The sequence below is a fragment of the Fukomys damarensis genome, unplaced genomic scaffold (genome assembly GCF_012274545.1).
Source record: "Fukomys damarensis isolate Sample0158 unplaced genomic scaffold, DMR_v1.0_HiC HiC_scaffold_16, whole genome shotgun sequence".
Classification (NCBI taxonomy): Eukaryota; Metazoa; Chordata; class Mammalia; order Rodentia; family Bathyergidae; genus Fukomys; species Fukomys damarensis.
This window is the reverse complement of record NW_022900928.1, coordinates 110,207,870-110,224,132: the sequence shown is the minus strand read 5'-3', so window position 1 is coordinate 110,224,132 and position 16,263 is coordinate 110,207,870. Positions and strand designations below refer to the sequence as shown.

Sequence of the window (16,263 nt, the reverse complement as noted above, 5' to 3'; positions counted from 1 at the left end):
TAGTAAATGCTTTTAGATTTATTATATGTGCATATTTAAACACAGAAGACTTAATATCTTTCATAAATATCTTTCATAAACATTTCAGTATTTATTCTTATGCATTTTTCCATGCTCTTTGGTCAGTCAGTATTCATAAGATTTCATAGTCATCTGAGGGAAGTTGGCTGTGTAGTCAATCCTTCAATTTTACCTATAAAATGGCTAACAAAGTACTTGCATCCTGTGGTCACAGTGACTATTAAAAAATATCATGGAGGTACATAGATCTGTAATCCTAAATGATCCTGAAATAATGCAAGTAAATTTATCTGAAACTTTTCCAAACACATTCTTTTCTCAACTTGTTTTATTCTCCTGAGTGTCAAATCAATGTTTGCTTCTGAAATGCTGCAGTTGAGGCCCACTAAAGTACATGAGGAAGTGGGACGTTTGACTCACTGCTAAGATACAAGGCTGTGCAATTGGGAAATATGAGGTCACAGGGCAACAGTATGACTCAGTATGATAGCAGCAAATTCTGGAGACTGTGCTCTATTAAAATATCTATATCTTGATTAATGTTTTAGACTATAATTCTATCCCATTTTTGATACTTTTTCCCCTGTAACTCTCTCTATAAACCCTGTTCTTTTATCTCAGAAACTCTCAGAGCTGGGAAGCAGAGTGGACAAAGTTCTTTGCCAACCAAAGGAACAGATGCTAAAGAAGAGAGGAAATGTCTTCTTGTCTCAGGTACTTGTGGAGGCCTGAAGTAGCAAACTAGATACTCCTGGCCTGTGGAATAGGCCTAATGAGATCACCAGTACCGCAAGTTTTCCCTCAGCATTGCCATGTGCCCATTTATGCCTTTTGACACTATAGTTCTTAGTGCCTTGTTCCAAGGTGCTCAATAACTCATTTCTTTTTCAGAAGAATCAAATAACTTATCTAATAGAATTATAGAAAGCAGCAAATATTGAAAAATGAAAGCAAAATATTTGCCATAGAAAATTCTGTATCTGGGATTTGAACTGGTTTGAATCTGAGCAGTATAAATCTGCAACCGCTATCATGGATGATACATGTTTATGCTAATGTCTCTTAAAAGTTAATTTCAGAAAAAGCAACCTCTTTGTTGAGTCCAATTTTTTTATATATATGGGAGTGGGTGCCTGCTTTATTTTTTCTCTGAATAAAATAAATATCATTAATCATCATGGCTTAAGAAATGATCAGTTATCACTACTATATTTTTCATATGTAATAATTAGCTTTTAGTCATGTCCTCAATAATATTTTGAACTTAACAAAAGACTGTCAATTATCTTGAACTTTTTCCTTATCTTGCCCAACTGTTGATTTTTAAAAATAGTTATTCCTTCAAACTCCAGGTAACAGTATTCCTGAGAATACATCTTGTGACGGTCTTATGCACATACATATGAATACTTTAGCCATTACACATAAACATTCAACACATTACATTCAACATGTTTAAGGATACCTTAAATGGAACAGATGCACACATGTGAAAATCTTAGTAATCCCAGTATGAAAACACTTCCACTCTATAAGGCCCTGTTTCTCAGAGTGGAAGATTTTTTTTTGCAAAGTACGATATTACTCGAAAAAATTTCTAACAGACTTCAATACACTAGAGTGAAGGAGTCAGGCTAAAAGGCAGACAGACCAGCAAAATTATGTTCAAAACAGCCAAATACATACATATATATCCATATATATATATATATATCCATACATATATATACATATATGGATATACCCATATATATATGGATATATATATATATATATATATATGAAGATATTTAGGATTCTTGTTGGTTATTTAACAATCTTCTTTGACCTCTTTACTTTTTAAAGATTTGATACAGTTAATACATAGAGGATTTGAATAAAGAAACTGGAACAAAGCACGCACATATAGACACTCATGTAGCCCAGACACTTGTAATTACCAAACTTAAGGCCTCTAATGCTAATTGAGCAGCATAATTTTTAACAAGAAAATATATATCAGAATCAGAAAACCACTTACATATCTACTTTTTCACTTTAGAATTATTTTAACACTAAATATAAATGAAATGAAAATGTTATAAAACATAAAAGAGGCTATTTACCTCCTTAATTTTTGAATTTTGTAATTTTAAAATTTAAATCTTACTTTTTATCATTGACTTACTGATATTATTCATTCTCTTAACCAATGGGACTATAACCTCAAATGATATTTGAAGTTGTGAGTCACAATATAAACAGTGCCTACTTAATAAACAACTCTAACAGAAAAATAATCTCGCTTTATGATTATGGTGGGTTTAAATCAGTCTCCTCTGACTAAACGTACATTTCACAGCCATTAAAGTGAAAGCTTAACCATATAGAATATATTTTAAACTCATCTCAATGAAATCAAAGTCTATTTTTAGCTTTTACTTGAAGATTAGAAAACACACACACACACACACACCCACACCACCACCACCACAACCATCATCACCACCATCATGACCATACCAATTTAGGTATGTGTATGGTAATTATGTAACAGTTTTCTAATGTAAACTGTTAACATTTTGAAAATTAATTTTGAACTACATGATGCTCAGCCCTTCAATAATCTATTAGGTACTGGCCTCACAGGCCTTCTAAATCTTACACTCTTCTTGAAGTGATTTAGCTTCAAGTTAAAGGCCTATTTGTAAAACATACAAGCTTGCTATGTTTATGAAGAAATTGCTTACTTTATATTTTTTCCTCATAAACGTAAATGCCCCAAGGATCATAAGAATATTTTTACTACTGAGAAATTTACTTTATTGAATCAATTCTACCTCTAACTTTAATATATGAAAATATATCCTCAAGGGCAGGCACAGGGTACTGTAAAGAAATAATCATATTTCCCAATAAATCCTAATGTTGTCAATGATGTAGTCAGGACTAGAAGTAGGAGTACCATCTCTTTGAAGCTATTACATTTGCATTTAGTTTTTATTGTATGAATATTTAGGCTCTTATTAATTCAGTTATATCTGGTCATTTCTAGCATATTTTTTGTCGGGATTGATTATGAAATGGAGTAATTTTATGGTACTAGCATTTTGATTAATGACATGCAGTGAAGACAACAGTTGAAAAATAAATTCTGAAAAGTCCATAGCTCTAAAAATAGTATTTTTTCTCCATCTAAATGGTTGTATTATTGACCCAAACACAAATGGCTGAAGACTTGTTATTTAGTCTTACTAAACAGATATTTTCCTTATTGATTTTTTTCATGTAAATTGCTACTTGTACAGCCACCTAATTTAATATTTTTGAAACTATAAAAATAAACATTTGCATGAGATGTATATGTCAGCAACCTCAAAAATTGCATTCTTTTTAGAACATATTACTTGTTAATATTTCTATGAAAGCAACACTGTAGTAGTATATATTTTTAACTGCTCAAGGCTTTTTGAATCACAATGTGCAGTGAAATGGCTCTTTCCCCTTACTTCTCCCTGATTGTTATGATCTTCTCCCAACTAAATCCTTTTAGCCATTGATTTTTAAGATGTTTGTGAACATTAGATGTACTGGCAACAAAATCTATTCGGAGTGTGCCACTCATTGGATGTAAAGTGCTATTTTATAAGTAATCTTTTAAAAGCAGAAGTATGAAACTTTCAGCAGTGATCCTTCCCATGTATTCTCTACACCTGCAATGCTCACAAGATGTACAACTAAACATGAGATTCATCTAGGGCCACATCCACCTCCCCCAGTTCAGCGGGACTGAAAGTTAACTGGCTGGACAGCAGGGGATTCTCCATGCCGTTTTCCTCACTGATGTGAAGGACAGTGTCTCCGTGCTGTAGGAGGCTGGATGTCTCAAGGCCTGTGAAGTCCTCAGGATCCAAATGCTGAGTAGAGTGGGGACCATGTGCTGCAGCACCTTGTGCTTCTGTATCCTCCTTCTTGTCTCCTTCAGCAGGGAGGGGCTCGCTCTGTGATCAAAAGGATCATAGTATCATACAAAGGTAGGGGAGGCTGCACACTATCAAAAAGTACTGTGTACCTCTAACTGGACAAGGAATCAGAAGGCCAGTCTCAGTTCTAGCCTTTGTTAAAGATAAAATCTTATACAGGCCTTTCCAGCTTTGTAGGCCTCAGTTTTAGTTCATGGTACTGGGGAATGAACCCAGGGCTTCTGGCATGCTATGCAAGAACTCTACCACTAAGCTACATCTCCACCCCTTTAAAAAATTTTTATTTTGATATGGTCTCATGGAGTTGCCCAGCATAGCCTTGAACTTGTGATCCTCCTGATCATGCCTCTCAAGTAGCTTGGATTATAGTTGTGTGCTGTCACACACCACTTAAGCCTCACTTTTTAAACACAAGCATATTTTTTTGGTCCTGCTTATCTTACAGACTGTAAAGATCTAATGAGATAATTATAAATGTTAAAATGCTTTTGGAAATTAAGGCCTATAACAAATGTACATAATACTATTAAGTGTTAGTGTTCTTCATGTGAAAAGAATTTGGTACCTATAGGAATTGATTTATAAAAATTAAAAGATGAAAAAAATCAAACAAAAACATCAAAACAATGACGAAAAAGATCAAAACAAAAAGTTCCTCTCATACAATACAGAATATATCTGTAATGTATCTCTGTAAGGCCTCATCTAAATTGCTTATTTATTTTGTGGCACTGGGATAAAGCCCAGGGAGTGCTGAGCTGCATCCCCAGCCCTTTTTAATTTATTTTTTTTATTTTGAGACAAGTTCTAAGTTACCCTGGCTGGACTCACATTCACAGTTGTGCCTCAGCCTCCTGCATAGCTGGGTTCTGGATGTGTGCCACTACTCTTAGCTAATGACTTTGTTTTTTAAAATGAATTATCTCTCAATTATGTATTACATACCTGTTGTCAGTGGACATTTCAGCTGAAAAATATTTTCCTTTAAGTTTTTTCATAACTGAAGAATACAAAGACTTCTTTTTCCCCTCTCCCCTACACACACTTTTTTTTTTCTTTTTGATACAGGGTTTTACTAAGTCACTAAATTGCCCCAGGCTGGGCTCAAACTTGCTATCTTCCTGCTTTGCCACCTAGAGTGCTGAGATTTGGCTCCTGCTATGCGTTTCAAATAGACTTTCATGATAGAAGAACTAGTGTTTGGAATGCAAAGTGTTGCAAACCCATGCTTAATTATATGGAATAAATTTGCATATTCAAGTAGTTCCTAGAAATAAGAATGCAGGGAGCAGACCTTGCCTATTTCTCCAGTGTCCTCACCTGCTTAGGAGACAGGCTGTGCAGATCCGCAACAATGATGGCAGGGGAAGATGTGAGGACTGGCTGGTCGATTCCTTCTGGTGGTCGGGACAGAGCAGGGCTGCAGCCTTGGGGCTGCTCTGTGGCAGGAAGGGTGTCTGTCTGGGCAGCTGTTGGCTCTGGCTGAGCCTCAATGAAGGTCACAGATCGTTTCTGATCCGCTGTACGTCAGAGGTGAGTCAGTAAACAGGGAAAACCGTCAGTGGCATGAACCAGCGTCTCCTGGCTTATCTTAATAAAGACATTGCCAGTTTATCAATCAATGAGAACATATTTCACAATTTTGTATGTTTTGATTTTGTCTTCTTATAAAGACAAACTATTTAGAAAAATAATTTTTATGTAATGATCTAAAATAAGAGTTATAAAGAATATTAGGTAAATATGATCATCCCTCATAACAATTGCCAACAGGGTTTAAAAGTCCAACTATTATGGATTATACCCGCATCTTTAGTAATCCATATAAAAGTCCCAATGCCTGGTTTCAATAAAACAATAAATAAAAAGTAAAGACATCACAACCCTCTGTGCTAAAATTTCAGAGTATAAATTAGTTTACCTTGGGTTCTTCCCTTTCATGGGCTTGGGGACAGGAATTGGGAAAGGTAAGAAGAAAAAAGGTAGTAAAAATTTCTGGGAAACTTCTTCCCTTAGCCTAGTGTTTTCCATAGATGTCCCTGGCTGAGCTGCATGGCATCTTGTCAATGGCACAGTCCTAAGGGACACAGGAGGCCTCACCGGATGGCTTTGTTTTAGGTTGGATGCTCCTGCGAGTGGTTGACAGCCGAGCTCCATGGCGGTTTCTTGGTTCAGTCTGGGTCTTTTGCCGTGATAATAGAGGGCGTCTTAGCTAAAGAGAACAGGGAGAGTAAAATTGGTAATTGAGTCTTGATCACAGGATTCTGACTGTAAACCTGTGCTTTCCTTTTCATTTTTCCAGACTCCTAAGGTTTCTCCTTACATTTATAGCTGATCAACTTGTTTCTACATATTTAACTATAAGTACAGTCTTCTAGCAGATCCTCCAACCACTTCCTCTCTGATTATATAACCAAATAACATTAATTTAAAAATTGTAAATTTGAGAATTTCAGTGGCTATAAAGCTGATAACTATTGCTTACAGACCTCATTTGTTCATCTAAAAGCTGTAGTTGAACATACGCTAACATATGCTTGCAAAGAGGAAGTTCATTAAAATGATCTCAGATACTCGCAGAGCATCTGGTATCCAAATCAGTGCTGGACAGCTCCCTTTGCCTCAACAGCAGAGAGCTTCATTTAGAAAGTAATGTACAAGAATCCCACCTATGGAAATTTGTAAAGATGATCTCATTTCAAATTCAGATTTAGATTAAAGCACTGATCTTAAAATAAAAGAAAACTGTGTTTTTGCCTCTCTACAGAAACAGGCCTCAAATTAACTATATGATGGGTCTTCCACTGTAGGTGAGTTTGTCTGGGAAGGGTAGTTTTTGGATAGAGAACAAGCCTGCTTACTTTACTAAGTTTTCAGCTTTGCAGATAAGAAGATGCAGATCTGAAATAGAAACTCAAAACACTCAGCTTGCTCAAGCAATTACTATGTTTTACAGTTGCTCCGAACTGCTTATTTCAAGCAAGGAGAAGGTAGAATATAATTTTAATAAACATAGGCACTAAAGATCAAATAGAGCTTTCATTTCACACAGTGATTCCCCCACCCTTTCAGAGTCTGCTTACCTGTCTCAGGCCCCTCTTCCTCCCCAGTGGCTGCTGAATGAGGAGATTCTGCTGGCCAGGTTCACTCTGTACACTTGCCACCCTGTCAAGCATCAACAGTGTAAGTGTACCCTAGAGAGAGTGCCGAAGACCATCCTCTGGTGGGTGTTAGCCAAAACCACTTATATGGAAGTCACTTCAAAGATAACATTATCTTTGAAGGATGATTAGGAAAGAGTCCTTGGGAAGGGGTTTTTAAAGGTCTGGGAAGGAAAATAAGGCCTTGTAGCCTCAAGCTGCCAAAATTGAGATTTTGTTTTCAATCACTGGTGCATTTATCTGTCATTCAGCAAAACATTGGTTCGATCACACCCCTGGTTTGGAAGCCACCAAAAGGTTTAAGATGTCATACTCTAATCTCAATTTTTTTCCAAACGGAAGGGAAAAGGTGGTGACAAACACACACAAACAACTCTATTACATGGATGGGAACACCTTTTTAAATTTTCCAATTTAAATGAAAATAAGATGGACAGATATCAAACACATCAGACACAGATTCCATTTGGGTGAAGGGGCACATTCAACACATGTTTGCAGCCGGAAGTCTCCGTACTACTGAATAATAGTCACACGGGTAGAAAATTAAGTGTTTTTTAAAAATTATTTTAGATTTAAAAGGCTGGCAAAGAAATTAATTATAGCTTAAAATTTTTAATATCAAGGAGCTGCACTCCAACATACTGTGCAGTTTATAAAAGCAACAACCTGCTCCCCCCAAATTTACTGTGTATGTGTGTCTTTCATAGGCAAAAATGACTATTGGCAGTGGTTGCTATTTTAGTGTTGGGTGAAGCTGGATATACTGATATGGGCCCATGGTTCTTTTCCATTTTGCATGCATGTGTCATAGGTATTTATAATGGGAAGGGGTGAACAAAGAAACATATTGTGCCCCAGAGAACACTGTAATTCTGTGAATGATGCCAATGTGATTCTTCAGTTAATGGAGTTAATTAATTTCTGCTTTGCCTTTGCAAAAGGAGAGTCATCTACAGATAGATTTTAGTGTAAAATATTCCACAGAGGAACCCAGAGTCAGCAACTGTCCAGGAAAAAGAAAGATTATATCCATTCATTCCCATTAAAAAAAAAGAGAAAAGCTACATAAACGTCTAGCTGCAGTTTTAAGAAGAAAAACTGGTGGCAAGATGGGAAATTGGCTATTTCCCTTGTTATACTAACAATTGGCTAATTATCACATAGGTGACATAGTCACATCTGTCATTTCTCAAAAAGTCTTACTCATACTTTCACTAGAAGAAAATCAATGATTCCCAAACAGGTTCTGTTGTAGTTTCTATGAAATTAGGGATGTAATTACACCATTTGAGGTACACAATACAAAATTCCAAAAACGTGTTTTAAAACTTTGTTCTCCAGAATATCAAGTTCAAAAAAGACCAATATACATTATCCATATATTTACACATATGTATGCATACCTGACCTTGTACCATATATGGCTTTACTATGAAGATGGAAAACTAGCCCAAAGGAGTAATGCAATAAATTCTGTTAATTAATCCAGATTATGTTGCTGTTATGTCTGAAATGACATTTCCTAATTAATTTAAATTTTAACACATTTCTGTTAAATTGAAAAGAGCATTTAATAATATGCACAAATGTAGAAGTGAATTTCTCCCAATACCAAGCAAAGCTTTCATTTTTTAAAATAGATTCTTCATTGACATCTAAATATTACCTCAGTTCCCTTGGCCATAAAGGGAGGTTGATACTTACCAACTACCTCCCATTAAGGTACAGAAAAGAGTTAGTTAATGTAAAATGGTTTGAACATGAAAAGTGATGTATATAGCATGCTCTCTTGTTTTACATTTAATGTTTGTAATGAGTTTATTGCTTCAAGAACACTAAAAGGAAGTACTTAATACAATATTTTAAAAATAATTGGACAGAGAAAATGAATTCGAGGCAGTCCGCTTGTCTCATTTTTATTCAGTAATCTAAGATTGTGAGAAAAATGGTGTAAGAAAAGAAAAATACATGTTACTCTGGGAGTGTTAAATGTCAAATCATAATGGTAATTTCATGATGATTTTTCCAAGGGAAGATCATAAGCATCAAAATTTTCTCTGTGGATAGAGAGGCTTATATCTCAGAAATGTATCAAGTTTATAGCTTTAGTACCTAGCTGTCTATGTAAATGATGTAGCATCTCATTATAGAATGCATACATCAATGATGAAATTATAGAAAATGTCCCTGGAAATATATTCCACCAGATAAATTATATTTTTCCCAGAAATATGATGCCCATATGTTTGGATTTGGAATAACAATAGCTGACCTAAATGTGAGCATTTAGGACATATTAACAAAAAACAGCCAGAAAAAAAGTAATAATGGAAGTGTTTTATACAAAACACATTCTTTTTAGTCTATTTCAAACCGGAGTCTCACATAAAAGTTAGCTCTAGCCTAGCTTCTCTCCTTATCATGCAATGGTCTTCAGACATTTGAAGGATTTGTGATATATAAGTAATACTAAAAAATCAGGAGCAGGCCAAGGTGTTTGTACTAGACACCTCTATATTAAACCCCATTTTCTATTTCAGTCTTCTGAAGCAACCCATCATAGTATCTATCTATCAGAACTGTAGTAATCAAAATGATTTCCTCTTTAGGGAAATGCTGAATTTTATTGGATCTTCTAATGCATCAAAATATTATACTCCAATAGTCTTCTGAATAACTAAAACATCTACTTTATGTGTTATAGTCATGAAAAATAACTGAGAAGTTGAAACTATATCAAGATTTGTCAAATCATGGAACAAGTACTAAAAACTTTTAGGTAAAAAACGAGTTTCTTGAAATACTATCAAATATACAGTCCATTAGGAAATAAATCTATACACATTTATTACAGAGTACAGTCTAGACCATGATGCTGAAACAGGGAAAGATGCAATTTGTGTCTGAATTGTTTTCCTAATGTTGTCTAGATTTTCCTAGTGTATAAATTATTCCTTATATTTTGAACGGCTGATTTCTACTGTCTTGACCAAATAGAAGGAAACCATAAGGACAAAACTGAACAAACCCTTCTATATTGAAGCTAATGTCTCACAAAATACTTGGAAGTAGATCATCACTTATATTTTTGAGTTACTGAAAAATATCCCTATGGCAAACCATATAATATAAATTTTTAGAGAAGTAAATGCAACTAGGGCTCAGCAGAACTGTTGTGATTCAAACTATCTATGAAAAACACAAATACTTCAGCTGGGTATGGTGGTGCATGTCTATAATCCCAGCTACTCTGGAGGCTGAGGCAGGAGGACCACAAATTTGAGGATAGCCTAGGCAACTTAGTGAGATCCTGTCTCAAAACTTTAAAAAATTAAAAGGGCTAGGAGGTAGTTTTGTACTCCCTGGGTTCATTACCCAGTACCACAAAAACAAAGAAAAAGAAAATAAAACATGTCTTATAAAGAATGTAAGGAAGTAATTATACACTAGGAAAATTTAAACAATATTAGGAAAACAATTCTGACACAAGTTACTTCATTTCCTGTTTCAGCATAATAGCCTAGACCAGTGGTGAACATTTTAGAGACTGAGTGCCCAAACTGCAATCCAAAACCCACTTATTTATTGCCAAAATGCCAACACTGCAATTAAACCTAAATGGTTGGCTGCTGGGGTGACTTGACTTGCGTGTCAAGAGAGGGCTCTACTTGACATTGTGGCACATGTGCCATAGGTTTGCCACCACTGTCCAAGACTGTAGTATAGAGAGAGATGTTTGTATTTCCTAATAGAACATATACCTAATAGTATTTCTTAAAATAAGGGAGAAGCAATGGGAGATTTAGTAATACAATGAAAACTCATATCAGTCAACTTGTTGCAAGAAAAGATTGAAATATACTGAATAAATTAAAAAACCAGTAGAAGTAGATGGAAAAATGAATTCATATTTATTGCTTCTCTGTGATTTTGCTTTCATTTTAACATGGTTAAAGACATCTGAAGGTGGAACATAAGACATGTAGTGTAGCCTGTCTACTCTGAGTGATTGCCTGGCAATGGAATGTAGACAGCACCACAATAACCATAAGGCATTTGTAAAGAACAGGGACATAGAGGACCAAATCTTCCTTTCCCCCTTTGCAATCAAAGATTACTGTTTAAAATTTATTTAGCCTCCATAGCATCTAAGAAAATATATTTTTAGAGATTAGAAGCTTGAATCTGGATTTTTGATATCTTGTAAGAACTAATTTAACAATGGCAAAACTCTATCACAAAACACACTTTCTCAGCCATTAATTCTCAATGACCTTAAAAGTTTGTTTGAATGTTTTCTTTGTACTTTAAGAATACTTGCCAATTTTTCATGTTGCTCAGCTTAATAGGGTACTTTTATTTCACGTTCAAACTTGAGCCACATGTTTAGTTTCACTGTGATTAAAATTATCCTTACAGAGTAACATAGCATAATAATTGCTTTTTTAAAATTAGAGCTCACTGCCAATTACTGGTTTTCAAAATATATTAACATGTCCAAACAAAATCTAATCTCAAAGTGTAAACATCTTAAAAATGTGAATAAATTTTATATGTCTCTAATACTTTATTCTGGAGAAAAAATATGTCCTGTGTGTGCTCATGCTCATGTGCATGCTTTGGGAGCAGAGACAGGGAGGGAACTACAGTGAGTTTACATCTCTGAGAGCAACGCTCTCCAGAGAAGAAAATTCTTCCTTGGAATATTGCTTTAGTTGATGAATTTCCAATAAAAAGAAACTTTTCTCCAAAACATGTTTCTGATAGGCCATTTCTTGAGATGACTTTTCAAAGAAACCTATTAGCCCATATTAACATTTTGTAGAAGAAACTTTGAATAGGTGTGCAAAGTTTCTATAAGTTTCCACCTGGTCACTGGTCATCTTGGCCTCTTCTTCATTTAACCCATTCAGTCCAACTTGCCTCTTTTTTCTAAACAAGTGCCCTTTCCCAAGCAAAGTCCCATGAATTTAGTTAAGCAAAATATTATTAGGGGGTGATGGAAGGCATGCTTTCTGATACTCTCTAAGCTTTTGACCAGATTTTCCTTACAACTACTTTGGGCATATTTTAGATCTTGAGTAATGGAGTGTGTGATAAATATAATTTACATGGCTAATGCCTTATTGCTTCAGGATTTTAAAAGTCTGTAGCATAAAGAAGCATCATGCCCCCCGCAACCTGGAAACCAAATATAAAAAGAATACTATTTTGCAAACCCACCTTTTAAATAACTGCCAAAAGTTCCTCTCCTCCAAAGAGAACTTGGTGATACAATGGAGTTCAAGAGATACAATTTGCAACATATGGCAAAGGTGGATGTGCTACGGGTTGGTGGACTGCCTCTGTGTTAATAGAATCATTTTAATCCCAAGTGATTGCCTCATCTTCCCATTTTTGTAATCACCACACCTAGGTATGGATGACTGAGATCCAGAACTTAGGCAATGGTTACAGGAACAACAGTTAATCTAAGATAGTCATCAAAGTCCTGATATGTTTTACTAACTTGACTACAGGTAAAATCTATAGCTTTGATCAAATCAGTTTCACCTAGCAAAGATGGTGAGTTTATTTCCATGACTATAAACCCAGGATTAAACTGTTTTTTAAATAACTTTAGTCATTTGAACCCTGAGTCTTTCAGAGATGGGCAAATCCTTTGAAGAATTGATAAAAAATAAACTGAATCTTTCGTCTCCTCTTACCAGCCCTGGAATAGTGTTTATACTCAGCAAAAGCGAACTTTGGCTTTATTAGAAAAGCCACAGAACAAAACCAGCTAAATGGAAGTCTGATTTAATACTTTCTACACTCAGAAGGCCACTGAAGTTATCTTCTAATCAAGGTTGTTCTATCTCACAAGGTTCCCACAAGTATGCCACATGTAAGCATTAAACAAATGAATTCTTTAAAAACAATGGTCACCCTGGTAGACTTGGTTCAGATTTCTCTTAAACACTAACCAATTAAAGAAAAACCCTTTGGACATCTGTTTTCTTTCTCAACTTCTTTGTTCTCAAAACTCCAACTAATAAAATTAAATTTGTACTCTATAGCACTTCCACATTTACCACCAATAAGAGACTGATCTTTCAAGGCAAGGGCTCGCAAACACAAATGAATGTCATGAATTATGGACCCTGTTTTAAAAAAAAGACCCAATGATGAACTAAATTTCCCATTTTCAATTGCAAAAGAAAATGTGAAATCTGAACAAGATGCAAAGGAAACAAAAGACAACCTCACAGGAACAGCCTCTCAACATTTCCTCATCTTTGTGATAAAGCAATAAACACGGGTGTATTATACTCACTATATAATGCAAACCTGAAAGGGAATGTTTTCTCAAGATGGAAAAAAGGCATTCTAAAGATGAACAGGAAGCATTACCCCTAATGAGGATTAGTTGAGAGGTATTAATCAACAGCACAAGATTAGGAATGTTTGACGTGATTTATCTGAGTGTTAAAGGTGCAGTCCCCTTTTCTGAAACTTTAAACCAATAATCAAGACATTATATTGTTTGCATCATAAGAATTCTCTTACCAAGAAATGTTTGTGTCTGACACTTTATGGCAAGTTTTAGAGTCCTTTTTATGCTAGAATATACATTTTTTCATGTGTTGTTTAAACAAGCTGATATAGTAGTGTGCCAAATGGCATGCAGCAAAGAGAAGGAGCTGTATAAATTATAGTGAGAATGTTATTATCCTTAAAGCATCTTTGCTTTCTTACCACTCATAGTATTAGCTAAAAGATCTGACTCAATTTAAAACAGGAGCTTCTATAACTCTTATGATGAAGAGTTATATTAAGAGGCCTTTGAAAAGCAACACTTCATGAACATTAGTGTAGAAAGGGATGACTAGATAGGACAAATTTTGGTACATCAAACTTTTTTTGTGAGGTGGGATTGGTGCTAGAATTGAGCCAAGGCTCTCATATGTGCTAAGCACATGCCCAGCCATTGAGCTTTTGGCATATAAAAATTTTTAGGCATTGATGGGACAAGCCCCATAGAGAATTCTGCAGATTTTTTTTTTTTTTAGTAAGGTTTTTCAGTCATTTGTATTTGATCTCTGAAGCTGAAAAGGAAGGAGGGTTTGCTACACCTTTGACTTCCAGGCTCGTGTGTTCATGAACAACACAGGGCAAGGAATGAAAGTAGGTATCAAGACGGGGCGAGAGAAGACAGAGAGACAGAGGAGACAGGGAATAGCTAGTTTCCCAGCACAGACACCAATAGACAGGTAGCATTGACACTGTACCTAGAGAGGCTGCCCTCGGCGGCCAGGCCCTGGGAGTCATCGAGGACATTAGGTTCACTGCAGGAGGGGTAGGGAGATGAAGCATTTAGGGAAAGAAAATGCAAAAAGAAAAAAAAAAAGGCATGCAATTTTCTCTTTCCAGAACTAAAAATAAGTAAATTCAACAGAACAAGGAAGGAAAAGGAGACAGTCAACCATTTCACCTTGTGCTGGGTTTGTCAAGACATAGGACTCAAGGTAATGGGGAAGGAAGGACTTTGGATGGACACGTCTCTCAGAGGAGTGGTCTTTTTATTAGTTGAGACTTAAAATGAGCTCCAGATGGACACATGAGCTCTGAAACGCATTGCAGAATGGATCTGTAGAAGATGAAACTATCACCCTTTGGTAACCATTTGACTAGGTGGTTATTTAATTTTCTTATCTATGTAGTGTTTCTTTGACCAGAACCTGCTTCTTTCTTATGCATTCAGACACTTATCACCAGAAACCACTTACCATGAATTGCCACAACCAAACTCTTAGAACTGATGCCATTAAAAAAAAAAAAAAGGAAAGAAAAGAACCCAATTTTCCCTGCGAATTTTGCAATGACAGTGCAAGTAAACAAATGGAAGGAAGATATCTTAGAAAATTCACATGGAACTGCATTTACCTCCTTACTCTCCATTCTCTAGTGATTGAATTATAAATGCCAAAAGAAGAAACATGTCAGGTTGGTGAGAGAAAAATTTAGTCATCGATTTATTTGGATGTAGCTAAAGTGAGATTTGTGAATGGTAACTGTGTTATATTTTATCTGTTTTTCCCTTGGTGCCTAGCATTGGGCTAAGCACTCATGAGGCCTTCAGTAGATACTTATAAAATTGGGTGGAATTAGGCATTTATGAAACTGTAATGTCTACCCCCATAAATTGAGGTTTATCTTACTGTAAAATAGTCTCTATCCCCAAGAAGAGGCTAATTTTCTCTAGTAATAGAGACAATATTACCTTTACTAGTCTTCCAAAATAAGATTCAAACACAAAGGGATTAGCTGTATTATCTTTTTAAATTTCTAGGATATCTATACAATAGACATTTCCTCCCTGGAAATATGTTAATTCATTAATATATATGTAGAAAGGGAATTGGTAGTCTGGGTTATTTTAGGTGAATGGCCCAAAACTTCTGTACTTAAAATTACTATTATCTATAATTTAAAATAACTTTTAAATAAATTGTTAATTTTATTCTTGACACACTTGAATACTGCTGGCACATTAACTGCTTATGTGACTTTACATAATTCCATGGGACATGTTATTGTTTGGCTTATTTTGTTTACACATTTTATTTATAGAGATTTCTTTTCAAAGGAAAACCTACCAGATAATTAAAAAACAATCTCTAACAATGATAGGAACCTTTATATATTATTAGTCTTTGCAGTAATTAAATGGTGCTGACATAAAATGCTACTTTAAAAGTATGCAATTTTATTAATCATATTTTATCATTATCCTCTATACTTTGATGTTTTTCAAATTTTGGCTCTGTCTCACTAACTGTATTCATTTGTGAGGTTCGTGAACCGTGTGTTAAAAGATTTGGGTCCAGGATAGTTATTCTTCCATGTAAATTAGTTTTAGCTGAACATAACAAGTGCCCTGACTTTATTATTTTCCACATGTGAACTGTCAACCTATAGGGGTTACAAATAAATGACAAACTAATTAAAATCACATAAGGCCTATTCATAAAGACTTTAATTTCTGAAGTGAAAATATTGTTTGTAAAATAATGTTTTGTTCTTGTCAGATCATTTTCTGTATACTTTTATATATGTGTGTGTGTGTATATATA

At 35.1% G+C, this 16,263-nt stretch overlaps 1 protein-coding gene across 1 annotated transcript in view; it reads right to left on the bottom strand.

Annotated features, from left to right (window-relative positions):
- Positions 1 to 2,457: 2,457 nt before the first annotated feature.
- Unc80 (unc-80 homolog, NALCN channel complex subunit) overlaps positions 2,458 to 16,263 on the bottom strand; it is a 204,267-nt gene continuing 190,461 nt past the window's right edge. Inside the window, exons 62-66 of the mRNA XM_033763980.1 lie at positions 14,419 to 14,475; positions 7,067 to 7,148; positions 6,084 to 6,195; positions 5,304 to 5,503; positions 2,458 to 4,001 (exon numbers count right to left, since the gene is read on the bottom strand). Of these exons, the coding sequence (XP_033619871.1) occupies positions 3,738 to 4,001; positions 5,304 to 5,503; positions 6,084 to 6,195; positions 7,067 to 7,148; positions 14,419 to 14,475 (715 nt within the window). The 3' untranslated portion in view covers positions 2,458 to 3,737. The remainder of the gene's footprint in view (positions 4,002 to 5,303; positions 5,504 to 6,083; positions 6,196 to 7,066; positions 7,149 to 14,418; positions 14,476 to 16,263) is intronic.